This window comes from Dendrobates tinctorius, unplaced genomic scaffold (assembly GCF_039654945.1).
Source record: "Dendrobates tinctorius isolate UK_male_01 unplaced genomic scaffold, ASM3965494v1 ptg000059l, whole genome shotgun sequence".
In the NCBI taxonomy this organism is placed as follows: domain Eukaryota; kingdom Metazoa; phylum Chordata; class Amphibia; order Anura; family Dendrobatidae; genus Dendrobates; species Dendrobates tinctorius.
Genome location: NW_027361727.1, coordinates 2,454,528 through 2,470,968, shown reverse-complemented (window position 1 = coordinate 2,470,968; position 16,441 = coordinate 2,454,528). Strand labels below are relative to the sequence as shown.

Genomic DNA, 16,441 nt, shown 5'->3' with positions numbered 1-16,441 from the left:
ATAAGTTCAGTGCGTCCTCCCAGTGATCTGCGCCTCAGTTGGAAGCTTCAGCCATATAATGATTCTCCGCAGCCCTTATTCCTGAAGAAGGTTCCACATACCATTTCCAAATTGGGGACATTTGGGTCAAAATTGAAAAAAAAAAAAGTGTTTCTCCAGAAGAGAATGTGGAAATGGGGCAGTCTCTCCTGTGACATACACATTATTTTTACTTGGGGCGGTGGTCTGTAAATCCCCCTCCTAGCGCTGCAGCAGTTTACGCCCGACCTGCTGACACAATCTGTGTGGCGCCATTACTGGATGACAATGTGCGCGGCTGAGATGATGTGCGGTGACTTATCCCCCGACGCACGCCGCTCACTCTTTATTCTTGGGAGGAAGGTGATGCCACCTGCAGCCTTCTTATCCCGATCACCCATCACAGAGCTGTGCTCCATTACTCCTAGTACAACTGTATCAGCCTCATAGCGAAATGTTGGGAATTCACAGCAAAACATGTAGAACGTTCTGCGCGTAACAGAAGACAAGATCTGGACGGGCGAAAATCCGGAGACTTCTGTCCTCACAGAGCACATTCATCATATAGAATGGTCCCACTAAAAAATGGGATCTTCCCTACTGATCTCATTACTATAGGAATGTTACATTACATCTTGATCATGAGCATTTATCACAGTGTAATAACCCATAATGCTACAGTGGCATGTAAAAGTGTGGGCAAACGTTAGGCTATGTGCACACGTATGCAGAAAATTTCTGCATAAAAACAGGACTCCTTCCCAGAAACCGCACGTTTTTTCCGCTCGTTTTTGCCGCAGCGTCCCCAGATACATAGAAGATAGCCAGAAATGAGGAATTTACCGCAAAATGAATGAGCATGCTGCGTTTTTTACTGCAAAGCGTTTTTTCGCAGTAAAAAAACGCATCAATATGCACAAAAAGTGCAAATGCATTAAAATGAATGGGAAGCTTCTTTTAGGCGTTTTTTGAGTGGATTTTTTGGTAAATCCGTGTGAACACAGCCTAAAGCAAGTTGAAGCTAAAATGATCTCTAAAAGGGCTAAAGTTATAGATGACACATTTCCTTTATATTTTAGGCAAAAAATTTTATAAAAACCCCCCACGGTGGCTCAGTGGTTAGCGATGCAGCGTTGCAGCGCTGGAGCCCTGGGTTTGAATCCCACCAAGGACAACATCTGCAAGGAGTATGTTCCCTCCGTGTTTGCGTGGGTTCCTCCGGGTTCTCCAGTTTCCTCCCACTCTCCAAAGACATACTGATGGGGAATGTAGATTGTGAGCCTCATCAGGGACAGTGATGATAATGTGTGCAATCTGTAAAGAGCTGCGGAATATGTTAGCGCTATATAAAAAAAAAGATTATTATATATATATATATATATATATATATATATATAAAATTTTTATTTATGTCTTTATTTTTCATTTTAAAAATTGCAAAAAGGAAAATGGGCCAATGCAAACATGTGGGCACTCTTCATGGTTAGTACCCATTTAGCACCCCCTTTTGCAAGTATCACAGCTTGTAAACGCTTTTTGTAGCCAGACAAGAGTCTTTTCATCCTTGTTTGAGGGATTAGATGATTGCTCCTTTTCCACAAAACTTTCCAATATTCTTTGTATATGGATTATCAATCATCTGTAAGATCTCTGCTTGCTCTCTGTGAATGACAGCAGCCATTCTTTACATCCAAAGGCTGAAAACCTGTTGGGATCCCTGTCCAGCTGAAACAGCTGCGGGGCTTGTTACAGTGTGTCAGATCTGGCTGTTGTGTCTATGCCTGCGTCCAGATTCTGGATGTGAACTGGAGAGTTTCCATTCACTAACAGCATGCAGAGATCGGCAATCAAAGTGCATTAGGAGGGAAATGATACTTTGGATTTGTCGGAAATAATCCTGGGGATAGGCGATAATCGAGATGCCCCTTTAGTTACACTTCAGTACGTTGACATTATTTTCTACAGGTTTGGATAATTTAAATTCCATTCACATCCAAAGCGGTTTCCAAAATTCTACTGTGGAGGCACTCGCGACTCAACGGCATCACTCTGATGACGCAGCTTTCATCTGAATGCACTTTGTTTGAATGCAGATTTGGGGGTGACTGGAGTAAACTGCATGCTGGAACCCAAGATTAGGAACAGATTAACCAAATGAAACTCATTTTGTTTTTGCAGATATTGACGAATGTGCGTTGAGGACTCACACGTGCTGGAACGATTCGGCTTGTGTCAACTTAGAAGGAGGATTTGACTGTCTTTGTCCGTCTGGCCCGTCTTGTACGGGGGACTGTCCTCACGAAGGTGGGCTGAAACGCAACGGCCAAGTCTGGACCCTAAAAGAAGACAGATGCTCGGTTTGTTCGTGCAAGGTAAATCCGGAGGATGACACTTGTTAATGAATATCGACACATCTGTTGCATTTTTTTTTCCTTAAATGTAAACATTAGTTTTATTCCCAAATGTATACAATTGGGTCTCATTAAACATTTTACATAGTTTGGCTTTTATAGGTTTTATTTTTTCTCTCTGGCTGGAGAAAAAGTTAACAGAGAATCCATCAGTGAGCACGCCATGACCGAGAGTTTGTAACTGTCTTATCTGGCTTTTTTTTTTTTTTAGCTGATTTATTGCCTCAAAATCAAAGTTCAGATGAACTGTGATGTGGTCATAAATCAGTACAGGAGCTCAGAAAGAGACAAATAAGGCACACCCTCTTCCCTATCAGATGGAGCTCACTGACAGAGTCTCAGTTAACTCATTCAACAGCCAGTATTGAGCATAGGATATTTAAAAAAAATAAATAAATAAACTAAAAGATGCCATATGTGTATGACATGTCTTTCCAAATGATAAAGAATAACTTGTGGGTCCCAGCGGTCGGACCCTCACTTTATTCCCATTTTTTTTGGACAGGTGATAACTCTTTACAAGGAGGTGGAGTAACCCTTCAAGCACCTTGATAAATTGTAGCAAACTTTTCTGTCCTTTACTGTTACTAATCCAGAAAGTAGAAAATAATAGACAACTGCAGAATAAAAAAAAACATAAAAAGGTGTTTAAACTTTGTAACCATGGAAACACATAGATCCATATAGGAGCTGTATACAGAAAACGGAAAGAGTATTTTCTGAATTTTTGTAGTATACAGCTGCACCATTAGTGGGTATTGTTATAAGGGATGGATTTAATTCAGATTTCCCTCCAATCAGTAAGTATTGATGCCCTATACGAGCTGTTGACGTGTCGTCCGTCATCTATACGAGCTCAGTGTGGTGTCATTTGGGCTCATCCAGGTCTTGAGTGTGTGAGGTAGCACTGTCCTTCAGGGTTAGGGGACACTCGCTTGGCAGCGAATAAGTCACATCCGGCACGGGTTTTCATAAAGCAGTATAATCCATGCGGTTTATTTCAGTTTCATAAACCGTCACAGCAACAGAAAACAGCATATAGCCAGCATTGCGTCCATTACAGAGTTCAGCTGTTATCCTTGCATCACCCAAGATATGCACTGTTCAATGCGCAGGCTTTCTAGCCACCAAGTTATCTCACCCACGTCAGGGTTGCCTCGTGCTGTTTCACCATGCTGCACGTTCATTCCCTCCAGGGAACTAACAGGCACACACCGCCATAACCCACAGCGTCCAGACGTGCTGTTAGTCAGGAGATCCTTCTCCTCACGGGACCTTCCAAACTGGACCAATCAGGTCCCAGCATTCACCCACATGTGACCAGACCTCAGGTACCTTATATGGTCCATAACCACACCCACAGGTGATCACATGGCTATGACCTCACCCAAGGTCCTATTGCACACAGCCACACACAGGCTTCCCTGACACATTGCAACAGAACGTACTACTCAGCAGTACCTCTGCTGATCATTATGATCTTTCAGTATCCTACACCTATCAGGGTAATGGAAATGCTTATACGGCTGTCCTGGGACACCCACACAGCGCCCACTAGTGGACACAGCGGTCACTGCACCACAAGTGGTAGGATTAGAAAGGAGAGCACACTTGTAATGATATCAAGTTAATTTATTTTATCAATGTGATGGATACCTATGTGACCAATGTGCCCTCTCCCAGATGAATGGATGGCAGACCATCCGGTATTAGATTAGAAAACCAACTGAAGATGGTGAGAGAAAAACCTGATAGAGGCCAAACAGGTGACTAAATGAAAATAAAAAATAGGAGGAATAAAATTGCTTAATAAAATAGCCTTTATTGTACAAAATGGCTCAACAACATAAAAATATATCATATAATATTCGTGCATTAGCCAATTAAACCGCTTTAATACAATAAGTGTATGTATAGGACCATCAAAAATATATAAATAATGGATCCAACCAATGTATACTCAAATAATGCCTGTTCCACGAAAAAATATGAATAGCCAGCCAATGGTTTAGCAACAGAAAGGTGCATATAGTGCTAGACAAACTGTGCAAACCTATGGAATGGTGAAGGAAGTGGTGCCAAAAATATGTAAAATGCAAAGGTATAACAGGTTTGCCAAAAAATTAGCAAAAAGATGCAGAAGTGCAAAAATGCAACAATTGTCAAAAGTGATCCACAATGGTGAATCAGTGAATGTGCAAAATATGTAATCCAAGTTACCTGCAAATCCAGGACAAGTGAGGGAAGCGGGGCGTGTTATATAGGCACACTGCTTCCCTCACTTGTCCTGGATTTGCAGGTAACTTGGATTACTTCCATGCTATTGCCGCTGGCAGCCTTATGAGCTGGCTCATTCTTCAGCACAACTGTGCACACGTAATTGTGTTCTCTCATATATAATAATTTTTTTGCAAATTTGCATATTTTGCACATTCACTGATTATTATTTAATACACTCATTGTATTAAAGCGGTTTAATTGCCTAATGCACTAATATTATATGATATATTTTTATGTCGTTGAACCATTCTGTACAGTAAAGGCTACTTTATTTATTAAGCAATTTTATTCCTCCTATTTTTTATTTTCATTTAGTCACCTGTTTGGCCTCTATCAGGTTTTTCTCTCACCATCTTCAGTTGGTTTTCTAATCTTGAGTGGTAGGAGAAGACCTGAGGACGCTCATTTTCCTCCTTCCGGTAGAAGGATTTGCTCACAGTGATTGCCGAAATGCCATCCACTCAGAACTAATTGGGGATGGGGGGGGACACTGCACGGCTCCGGTCCGGTATCACGTGTCCGGCGCCGAGTCGCAAACTGTTTTCACTGTTGTCTTTTTGGTAGCCCAATTCTTGGAATTTTTTGGGGGGGGTCCCGGAGGTCAGACCCCCCCATTAGAGCACAAGTTTGGATAGGTGATAACTTTTAATGATGGGAATAACCCTTTGAGGTTTGCCCATGTCTCACGATCACTTTGTATCGGTTCTGTAATGTGACTATGTAATCAGCCGGAGAATTACAGTAAATGGGATATGCAAATGCCGCGCACATTGGCGCCAGACACCTGCAGCGGCATTTTCTGCACATTACTTTGGGGTGTCTGTTTCAGAAGAAGAAAATCTCCAACCTGGAATCATTCATAGCTGACACTTTACAGATTAGTTTAATATGCAGCTTTCTATTTTGGAGTCGACAACACAGCTGTGTGAATGAGCCGCGAGGAACCGCCGGGAAGAGGATGGAAGATAAAAATATCCTCAGAAGTTTAGATCAGACACTTTCCAAGTTCAGTTTATTTCCAGTAGAGATGAGCGAATTTATACCATTGGAGTTGAAATCTCAAATTTTTGTATTTTTCCAGAGTATGGATTTTTGCCAGGTTCTGCCACACAAATTCAGTAACATGGCTGCTTTTTTTTTCTGAACTGTAGAGGGGCAACAAAAGGTTGAAAAAAATAATCAAAAAGTAATAATAATAATCACCTTGTTCCACCACCCCTGCAGTCCATCATCACACCTCTCCATCTTTGTCTTTCTTCACACTGGGACTTCTGGCTGGACCAGGCCTATGATGTTGCTGTCCCCATAGGTGCTAAGTTTAGGCCTTGGGTGATGCACGTTACAACATGTGCTGCATGGTGCTCAGTGATGTCATCACTCCGGTCAAGCCGGAAATCCAAGCAAAGAAAGATGATGAAGATGTGCAACCAGGGAAGGTGAAAAGAAGAGTGATGGAGGACCGGACGATGTGCTGCGGAGGCGGCGGGACGAGTGGGGAGTATTATTTAATTTATATTTATCCTTTTTTTTTGACATCCTACATTTATTTTGAATCAATAAGAGTCTGGCAACCAATCAGGGGCATAACAATATTAGATGTAGGGGATGCACTCGCACCAGGGCCCTGGTGACTGTGGGGGGGGGGGGGCAAAAGGTCCCTTTGGCCCAAATAAAAATACTATCACTATTAACAACTTACAATAATTAGGGCCTTGTTGGAGCTTTTGCATCAGGACTCATAAGATTAAAGTTAGGCCACTGCAGCCCATGGACCGCTGCTGGAAACTACACCATCAGTTGGAAATGATACAGAAGGGGGAGAGTACAAGGATCTTCCCTTTCTATAGAGGCAGAGAGGAGACCCTTTGCAAACATTTGCACTAGAGCTGGAGGACCCAGTGCCAGGCAGGAGCGCAATGATCACGGTTGCAGAGTGTGAGACCACGACCGGGCCGCAGACACCAGCATATATTTCAGCTGGATTTGCGTCCGAGGAATCACGTTCAACTAAAATGCATTATGGCACAGAGACCCACTGGGTCCCTACACTGCAATGCAAGCTAACAGCGGCCAATAAGTGGCAGCACATGGCAGTGACATTATGCGCTGCTTGTTGCTTGCTCGCCGAACTCAGGTGCCAGATGCACAAGAAGAGGTTGCACGTTGTTGAAGCTGGGAAGGGGAGTAGAATCAATTTTTGCTTTTTTTTTTTGCGCTAATGAACACAGTGGCAGAACGGGGGACAGGTACCAGGATGGGAGAGATATATACTCAGGATAGGGTATATACATATGTATTATTAGGAAGGAATCCAGGATGGGGGAACATATATACCAGTCTGGAGAACCTTAGTACAATATGGGGGACATTACTACATAATGGGGGACATGGAGGTAACCCGTTTGTCCTTATAGGATTAAGAAGGCTACAAGGGCTCATACATCTGACCAACATGTAAGGGGCTCGGGTCCAAATTTTGCACTGGGGACCATTGGACTTTAGTTACCCAACTGGTGCCAGATATAGATGACCGATGGGCACCATGTGATGCTGAAGAGACAAGACTAGCCCACTTGTCTATGCACAAGTGCCTGATCTTCAGATTACCCCTCTGGCTCCAGACAGCTCCATTTCCATCAGAAAGCCTATATCCCTCACATCATCTTTATAATGTTTGAAGGAGGTTGGCCGATTCCCTTTGCTATAGCTGAGCCAGCCAATTCACTACCATGGCCGATGCATAGACAAAAAAGGCGCCTGAATTCACTACTGAAATGAGCCTTACACCTGGGACACCTGTGGTAATGGAGGCATATTACTATAACACTTAACTGGATAACTCCTTTTATTTTACAGTGTCTGTTTATTTAGAGTGAGGCCGGGATCACACATGCGAGAAACTCAGACGAGTCTCATATGTTAATACCCGGCACTGCCGCCGGCACTCGGATCGGAGCGTGCGGCCGCATAGCAATACTTGCAGCCGCACACTCCAATCCGAGTGCCGGTGGCAGTACCGGGTATTAACATGTGAGACTCGTCCGAGTTTCTCGCATGTGTGATCCCGGCCTAATTCACAAAAAGGGGGGAGGGATCTCAGCCCCTGAGGTCCAGGACTTAGGTGACCGATCAACTGGTTGTTTATACCGGAGCCGGGACACCACATCTCCATTCTCCTTGTAGTGGTCATTCTTGGGTACTGCAGCTTAGCTCCCATTGAAGTACGGTAATTACATGCAAGCTGTCCCCGATTTTCAGAGACCGTCTTGGCAGAATTGTACCAACCTTACCCAAAAATGGGTGTCTATGTATGGAAGATGAGAAGGACTTAAAGCATACAAAACAATGGTTGTGGGTAATGCAGACAGTTCTTCCTTTCGACAGTTTTGGTCGCGCCATCCCTCTGTATCAGATTTGCAAAGAATGTTCCGAAAAGGTGATGGAATGTGAATGTAACACTTCTTACTGGAGCGTAAACTGACTCAGGCGTGTTGGATTTGGTCAGTGCCCCTTTAAGACATCACAGTGTAGAAGCGCCGGCCCAGTGCTTTTTATGATTTCACAGGGGATGGGCCGCCACTGCCAACATTCACAGGGAGGACTGGTGGCAGCATTAATAATGATGGAGTGTTTAGCAGTTGGGAATCAATGAGCGAGTCGTTTGTAATCACCCTTATAATTTAAGGCTCCTTTTCCACGTTCACCCGGTAATTTAACTTCATAAATAAATTACACGACGCGTTTTATACCCATATCCCATCGCTAGAAGAAGGGAAACAACACAACCCAGCCACGACAGCCGCTCTACCTCTAAATGCAGTCAGTTGTGGTAAATAGTTTCTGTTGCCGGCCCGCTGCTTAGTAGTGGCTTATCGGCTTTTTTTTTGTGAGTTTTTATGGAGACGAGTGTTAATATTTTGCCGGTTATTAGCTTGGGAATGAGGACTTTGCACCTGTCGATGCTGCAGTCTTGGTAATGACAAGTAATACCGTCACGATCATTATAGCTGTGAATATTGGAGATGAGAGTAATTGAATGCACTGAGAATCTTGGGAACGTGGCAGGTAATGACTGGGGGATATTGTTTTAGCATTGACCTTATTCAACACGGCCATCTGCAGACAGACAGCGCTGCGATATGCCACGTTTATCAGGAGGACAGGCAGCAGGCGGGATGTTTAACAGTTCAGGAAACAGCCAGGATAGATTGGCTGAAACGCGTCGGGTAGGTCATAGATCCACTCTGGATACAACAGACATCCTCCTGAGATTCTCATCATAGCGACTTGACATGCAACTGGATAATCAAGAGAATGCAGATAGTAATGTAGTCGGGCCTGGGAAAGCAGAAAGTGGAATACTATGTGGCATCATGTGATCCAGGGCCGGCTGTAGGTTTATTTGGGCCAATGAGTCCCTCGTCACTTTCAACTTTCTCTCCTAGAGCTAGAACTTTATTATTTTATTTTTTGGGGTACGAGCGGTCATGTTTCCAACTACCACTATAGGAGCCATATAACTTTCTAATCTTTTTTTATTTTTTGGGGTACGAGCGGTCATGTTTCCAACTACCACTATAGGAGCCATATAACTTTCTAATCTTTTTTTTTATACTATTTTTATTTAAAATACTCAGAGATGAAATATATATATTATGTTGAATCTATTTTTATTGAAAGAAAGATCAAATAGACAGAGTAAACAAAATAAACATACAAAATGGTAAAGATTGTACATCATCTGAACAATTTCCATTATAACAATCCCTTATTACTCTATCACATCTGCTTAAGGTAAAGTTTTGCATCTTCCCAATAGAATGCATGTTGAGTGTACCCAGATCCACTGTCGCTACCCAAGTTCCACCCGAATGATTGGCCCTTAGTATTAATTAACCCCACTATATGGGTTGCATTAAACATTCTGCTTACATGAAGTGGTGCAGCCAGGGGAGTAAACCTTCCTCTCATTATCTTAATTCTTAATACCATAGATGGTCAGGAACAGTGCAGTAGCGGTCGTTCGAAATATCTTTTACATTTCTCAGTGAGGGTGTGTTATAGAAAGAAGGAGAGAGAAAGAAAGATAAAAAAGAGGGGGAAGAAAGAACACAAAAATTATAATTGCAACATTTAGGGGTAGTAAAGAAGGGAGAATGTGGGAGGAAGGGGAGAAAGAGGGGAATTGGGCGCCAGACTCCCGAACCGGCCCCTAAGAAGCCTCCTCAACCAGTCGAGGCAGCCCAGCGGTTTCTTTGAACAAGATCCATGGACGCCAAGTACAAATCAAGCGGGAGTTGTCCCCCTTCATCTCGGCCATCAGCTCTTCCTTTCGGAAAATTTCTTCAAATTCTGACACCCATTCCGCCATGGTTGGCGGTGATGTTGCCCTCCAATGGCGTGGGATTACCATATGTGCTGCAGTTATACAAAATCTGAGAATGCTACGTTTCTGAGCTGATATGGAGCCTGGGAGGATCGAGAGGATGGCGACTTGTGGGGAAGGGGGGACATCATCACCAGTAATTGTTTGATAAGCCAGAAACACTCTCTTCCAGAAGGGTTGTATCACGGAGTACTGCCACCATATATGGTATAGTGTGCCCCTCTCAGTTCCACACCGCCAACAAGTGTCCTCCACCGACGGAAAGATAGACTTTAATCTAACGGGGGACAGATACCATCTGGTCAGTATCTTAAAATTTTTCTCCTGTGCGCCCCCAGCCGGGGACATTTTGTGTGTGAATAGGTAGGCTTTGTTAAGATCCTCTACCGAGAATCTACATCCCTTCTCCTCCCATGCCCGGATATAGCTCGGGATCGTCTCCGAGTTCTCAACATGGAGCTCTCTATATAATAGAGAGATCAAGTGGGAAGGGGATTCTTGTTGCTGTAATAAGTTTTCCAGTCTTGTCTCGGGGAGGCGAGATGTACGACCAGCTATGTGGCTCTGAACAAACGACCTCAACTGATTATATTCCATCCAAGAGAGCCTCTCAGTGGGAAACTGATCTTGCAGAGACCCCAAAGATGGAATATCTCCTCCCACCAGTACTTGTCCCAAGAGTAAATCAGAACTAATATGCCAGCCCAAGAAGCGGTCCCTGAAACGTCCTGGAGGAAAGTCTGGGTTGCCAAAAATTGGTGTCAACGGGTTCAGGGCACTAATTAATCCCTTCTTAATTTTTATTCGATTCCATAGTCGTAATGTCTCCCGTACCAAAAAACCGGTCGATCCCTCAGAGCCGCTTGCCGTAAAATCACAGCATCGGATCCAAGGGAGGTGTCTTAAGGGAATATCAAAGGATGTCTGTTCCAGTTGGACCCATTGTTTAGAGCGATGGCTGTATCGCCAGTCAAACAGGCACACTAATGTGGATGCCCTATGATAAAGTTCTAAGTCAGGGAGACCTGCGCCGCCTCTGGACTTTGGAGCAGTCAGACTGGCATATTTTAAGCGGGGCCTAGAAGCCTGCCAAACGAATCGGATCAGTGCGGATCTGATGGTCTGGAAGAATGCCTTCGGCGGAGTGATCGGGACCGCCTGAAACAAATACAGAAATCTGGGAAGAACATCCATCTTGAAAGAGTTCATCCTCCCAAACCATGAGATATTTTTTCGTCCGTATTCCCTCAAACGCCTCAGGGTCGATTCCAGAAGGGGTAAATAATTGAGTTTATAAAGGTCGGTCATGTCAGTAGGAATTTGAACGCCCAAATATTGAATAGCTCCGTTCTTCCATCTAAAGGGGAAATTCCCCATTGTTCTCGTAAGTTCTGCTTGTCCCAAGGATATGTTAAGGGCTTCAGTTTTCTGAAGATTGATTTTAAAATTACTGACTGCACCATATTTTCTAAACTCCATCATTAGCGATGGGAGGGAAATGTGTGGCTGAGATATATACAATAAAAGGTCATCCGCGTAAAGAGAAACCTTATAATGGACACGGTCCACCCATAGACCGTGTACACTGGGGTTCTTCCTAATTGCTACTGCCAAATGTTCCATGACCACCGTGTATAAGAGGAGTGACAAAGGGCATCCCTGTCGTGTGCCGTTTCCGATAACTATAGGGTCTGACAATGCGCCATTGACCCTAACTCTCGCCGAAGGGCTGGAATATAGAGCCGCAATTCTTTGTAGGAAGCGGCTCCCCAGGCCTATCCGTCGTAAGGCCGAGAACATGAACCCCCAGTGTACCCGGTCAAAGGCTTTCTCTGCGTCAATCGACAGTAGTGCCATTGGTTTCTTTTTAATTTTAGCATGTGCAGTCAGGATGAGGGTCTTGTTTATCCCGTCTCTCGCCTCCCTTCCTCGTACAAACCCCACCTGATCCGAGTGTACAGCCAAAGGCAGAAGGGGAGCCAGTCTGTTGGCCAAAATTTTTGCGTAAAGTTTCACATCCACATTAATGAGTGATATCGGACGGTAATTGGTCACCACCGTAGGGTCCTTACCCGGTTTCGGTATCACTGTGATGAAAGCCTCTAAAGATTGTGGAACAAATGGGGCCTCGCCGGTAATGGAATTAAAGACCTGTGTCATAGTGGGGCTAAGTTGTTCCCGAAACATTTTGTAAAAATGAGGGGAAAAGCCGTCCGGTCCCGGGCTCTTACCGGCCGGAGTGTTCCGAATAACCTCATCAATCTCCTCCATGGTGAAATCAGTTTCTAATGGTTCCGTTAGGTCTGTAGTCAGTGTTTGAAGTGCGGTATCGTGTATGTAAGACTCGATTTGCGGTTGGGGGTCCAGAGGTGACCGAGAGGGGTCACCTCCGTTTATGTTGTACAATGCATGGTAATATCGTCTCATTATGTCTAGGATTTCGGTTGGATTCGACGTCGCCTGTCCATGTTGCTTCTGAAGGGATGGAATATATGAGGTCTGACAACGTGGATGTAGAAATCTAGCCAGCATACGTCCACATTTATTAGCTTGGCCATATAAGAGACTTTTAAAACGATTTCTATGAATACGGGACTTCTCACTTAACAGGGACTTCAGGTCGTCTCTACATTTGATCAAGTCACTCTGTGTCTCTGTTCTTAAGTCATTCTTGTGATTCGTCTCCAGAATTAGAATTTTTTCCGTAAGATCCCCAATTTCCTTATTTTTCATTTGCTTCAGACGGGAACCATGTTTAATGAGTACCCCTCTAAGGACACATTTAAGAATTTCCCATTTGATGGGCATAGCGGTGTCGTCATGTGTGTGGTCTTGTAAAAATGTCGATATGGTAGTTTTAACGTCAGCTACACATGTAGGATCTTTTAAAAGATTATCGTTCAGTCTCCACGTCCACTGCCTCGTCCCTGAATCAGGGGGGCTGATGTCCAGAAAGACTGGGGCATGATCCGACCACAGAAAACTACCAATAGTCGGTTTTGGATGCCAAGCCAGCGCACAGTGGCTAAGAAGAAAAAAATCTATTCTACCATACGAGTCATGCGGCGTGGAGAAGAACGTGTAATCCTTCACATTGGGGTTAAGGAGCCTCCATACATCGGTGAGGTGCAGGTCATGAAGGTCTTTCTTCAAAGAGGCCATCTGTCAGGGAGAGAGGTAGGACCTTGCCGTCGTGGAGTCTAGTGTCGGGTTAAGAGTCAAATTAAAGTCCCCACCCAGTATAACAACCCCGTCAGCAAAATCAGCTAAAGTCTTCAAAAAAGACCTAACAGCTCGAATTTGATCCCTGCCGGGGGCGTACCATCCCGCTATGGTATACTTTGTTGAAAAAATCTGGATCTTCAAGATCACATACCTCCCCTCCGTGTCAACCAGTGTGTCTAGTATAGTATGTTGGAGGGATTTGTGGAGTGAAATGGAAACCCCTCGCGATCGTGAATCCGGGTTGGCGCTGTGGAACCATGATGTGTAATAGCAGTTGGATATATTAGGAACATGTCCGATCTTAAAATGTGTTTCTTGTAATATCAATACATTAACTTTTTTCTTGTTCATACCGTACAAAACTTGTGACCGTTTCTGTGGCGTGTTAAAGCCCCTGACATTTAAGGAGCCCAATGTGATCTTTGGTGTTGTAGTCTTACCAGGCATCTTATCTGTAGTGTAGGGTCGAGAGAATCAGGCCTCCTCCAAAGGGGTGGGTCCGTTCCGGGGTCCAGCGCCCGCTGTGGGAAGGGGAAAGGCTAGTGGGGTGAGGTTAGGGTAAACACAAAGGGTAGACAAGGAGTCAGAAACTAGAAAAGCAAAAAGTAACGGTAAAGTTAACAAGTTAACAATGCGGGTGTGATTAAGCACACGCCCACTAATAACATGAAACCAGGTGGAGGTATGTGCTAATTGCTGTACGCCTCGATGGCAAGACAGCACCTCCAAGGGGGTGAGTGTACGGCAAGAAGAGAAATGGAGACCCGTCTCCTCCGGTCCCCAACCTTATAATGAAGTAATATTCGCTTGACCCTGAGGCAAGAAAATCAACCCCTTAAACTTATATTTACCATTTTCAACAGCCCCCTAAATCATTGATATATATTGCATCTCGCATTCGTCTTCAGTACCATTAAAACTGAAAGTGATGACAGCTTTACAACCATAAATCCCATGATACCAGAAACTTCCATTAGTCATATTTCCCATTAAATGAATCTCTAAGATGGCGGTCCCACCACGTATCCGTAAATATTCAGCACAAAGACACGTCCATCCAGGAGCAATGGGAGGGGGGGCCAGGGGAGGCCGGGCAAGAGAGGAAAGAGGGAAAAAGAGGAAAGGAAAAAGGAAAGGGGAGACTGACCAAACACATCATCTGGTGTAGTCCTCTCTCTTACATTGCTAATAAAGTCTATCCCTCATCCCATCCCCCGCCCACCCACGCAGAGAACCCCCCAAAGTCACAAGAACCCGTTATCAGTTATTTTCTCCTCCCAGCTGTGCTCGTCCATGTCTATTGGGCTGTCTTCCGGGTTGGCGATGTCTCTGGGGAAGTTGTCCTCCTCGAGCGTCGTCCATTCTGTAAAGGGATGGTAGGGGTGGCCAGTCGAGGACGTCCACCTCGTGTAGGTCCAGGGCAGCCGAGAATGCTGGGGTGGCTCAGACGGTGCACTCTGCCCCTTTTCTGAACTCGAAGGCAGAACGGGAACCCCCAGGTATAGGGAAGATCCTGCTGTCGCAGCTCCTCCAATAGTAGGCGAAGGGCTTTACGTCTCTGTAAGGTCCATCTGGATAAATCTGGTAGGAGCTGTATGTGGGTATCCAAGTACTTAATGGGTCCCGCTCTCCTCGCCGCTCCCATGACTGCGTCCTTAAGCTGGTACTTATGTACCTGACAGATCACATCTCTCGGTGGGTCCTGTGCATGAGGACGCGGGCCTAAGGCCCTATGGGCACGGTCTAATTCCAGTGGGGTATCCTGGGGTCTATCCAATACCGAATTGAAAATGTCTCTCAAGGTGGTTTTCAGCTCCTGAGGGGGGACTGATTCGGGTAATCCCCGTATTCTTATGTTATTCCTGCGTCCCCTGTTTTCAGAATCGTCCAGCATTTCTGCCAGAGTCTTTAGCTGTCTAGCCTGAGCAGCCATGGCAGCTTCCTGAGCCTCTACTCTTTCACTCAGGGAGGTCAGGAGTTGGTTATGAGATTCAACTTTCTCTCCGCATTGCTGGATGTCATAATTAAGTATAGAAAGCTCCGTTTTATAAGAAGATTCCAAGCGAACAATGTATTGTTCCATATCCTGTTTCGTCGGGATATCCTTTATCTTATTATACAGTAATGCAAGATCGATTCCTGTAGGTAATATAGGCTGTCCCATCGGGAGGGGGGTCGTAGGCCCGCATTGTGAAGTTACAGGTGTAACTAGCTGAGGAGCAGGTGGGGGAGGCATGTCAGACAGTAAGTTCTCCCGATGAGCGTTTGTTGTGGAGTGATTAGGCCGCTCTCCTGTCTTGGGGTCCGCTCTCTCCTGAATTGTCTCATCTCCTATGGTGACAGGATTGCTGCCCGGAGGATTGGAGCCACGTCCCTGGGAGTATGATGCAGGGTATAACAGGTGAGCCCTTTCTAGGCCTGTGCTGGCCGCATTGTTGGCTGCATCAGCGTCAGACCTCTCCTGCCTGTCTGCGGGGTCTCCCTGTGGAGCGCGTGGTGACAGGGGCTCAGTGGCGCTTCCCGCGCCGTGAGAAGTCTGCCCGCTCCCTTCACAGCCGCCAAGGCCACCTTACCAGATCCCGGGGAGGTCCCCCCGCTGTCTCCTCTCCCTCCACTCCGCTCCCCCGCCTCCGTTACCTTGCGCCCTGCTGTCGGCGGGCCCGTCTGTCCTCTGCGCGCCGGTTCCAACATGGCGCCTGCGCCTGCAGTCCTCCTCTTCCCCGCTCCCGTAAAGTAGCGGGAGATGCTATGGGGAGCTTTTTCAGGTGCCACGGGGCCTGTAGGCGCACTCCCCTGGCTTCTCCTTGTGGGCATTGGGGTGCCAAACATCAGGGTGAGTCTCTTATATCGTTGGTTCTCAGAATAGGAGCGGGAGCTCTCCGGTGTGCGTCCTCGCCCGCCATGCCACGCCCCCGAAATATATATATTATATAATTTCATATGGTGAATGTTGAAATGAAAAAATCTAAATAAAAAAAATATTTCTTAGTTTGGACTTGTTTTTTTCAACTCAAGTCCATTACTTGAAGATATCTTATAGAGAGAACATGTATCAATTTCTGACATCTTGCTAATAATTCCATCTCCTACAATTGCTTCTCACTAAATTAGAATATCATCT

At 45.2% G+C, this 16,441-nt stretch overlaps 1 protein-coding gene across 4 annotated transcripts in view; it reads left to right on the top strand.

Annotated features, from left to right (window-relative positions):
• NELL1 (neural EGFL like 1) overlaps positions 1-16,441 on the top strand; it is an 860,783-nt gene that overhangs the window by 826,188 nt on the left and 18,154 nt on the right. For all 4 annotated transcript variants that reach the window (XM_073578304.1, XM_073578303.1, XM_073578306.1 and 1 more), the window contains one exon: positions 2,197-2,390. In XM_073578304.1, the coding sequence (XP_073434405.1) occupies positions 2,197-2,390 (194 nt within the window). The remainder of the gene's footprint in view (positions 1-2,196; positions 2,391-16,441) is intronic.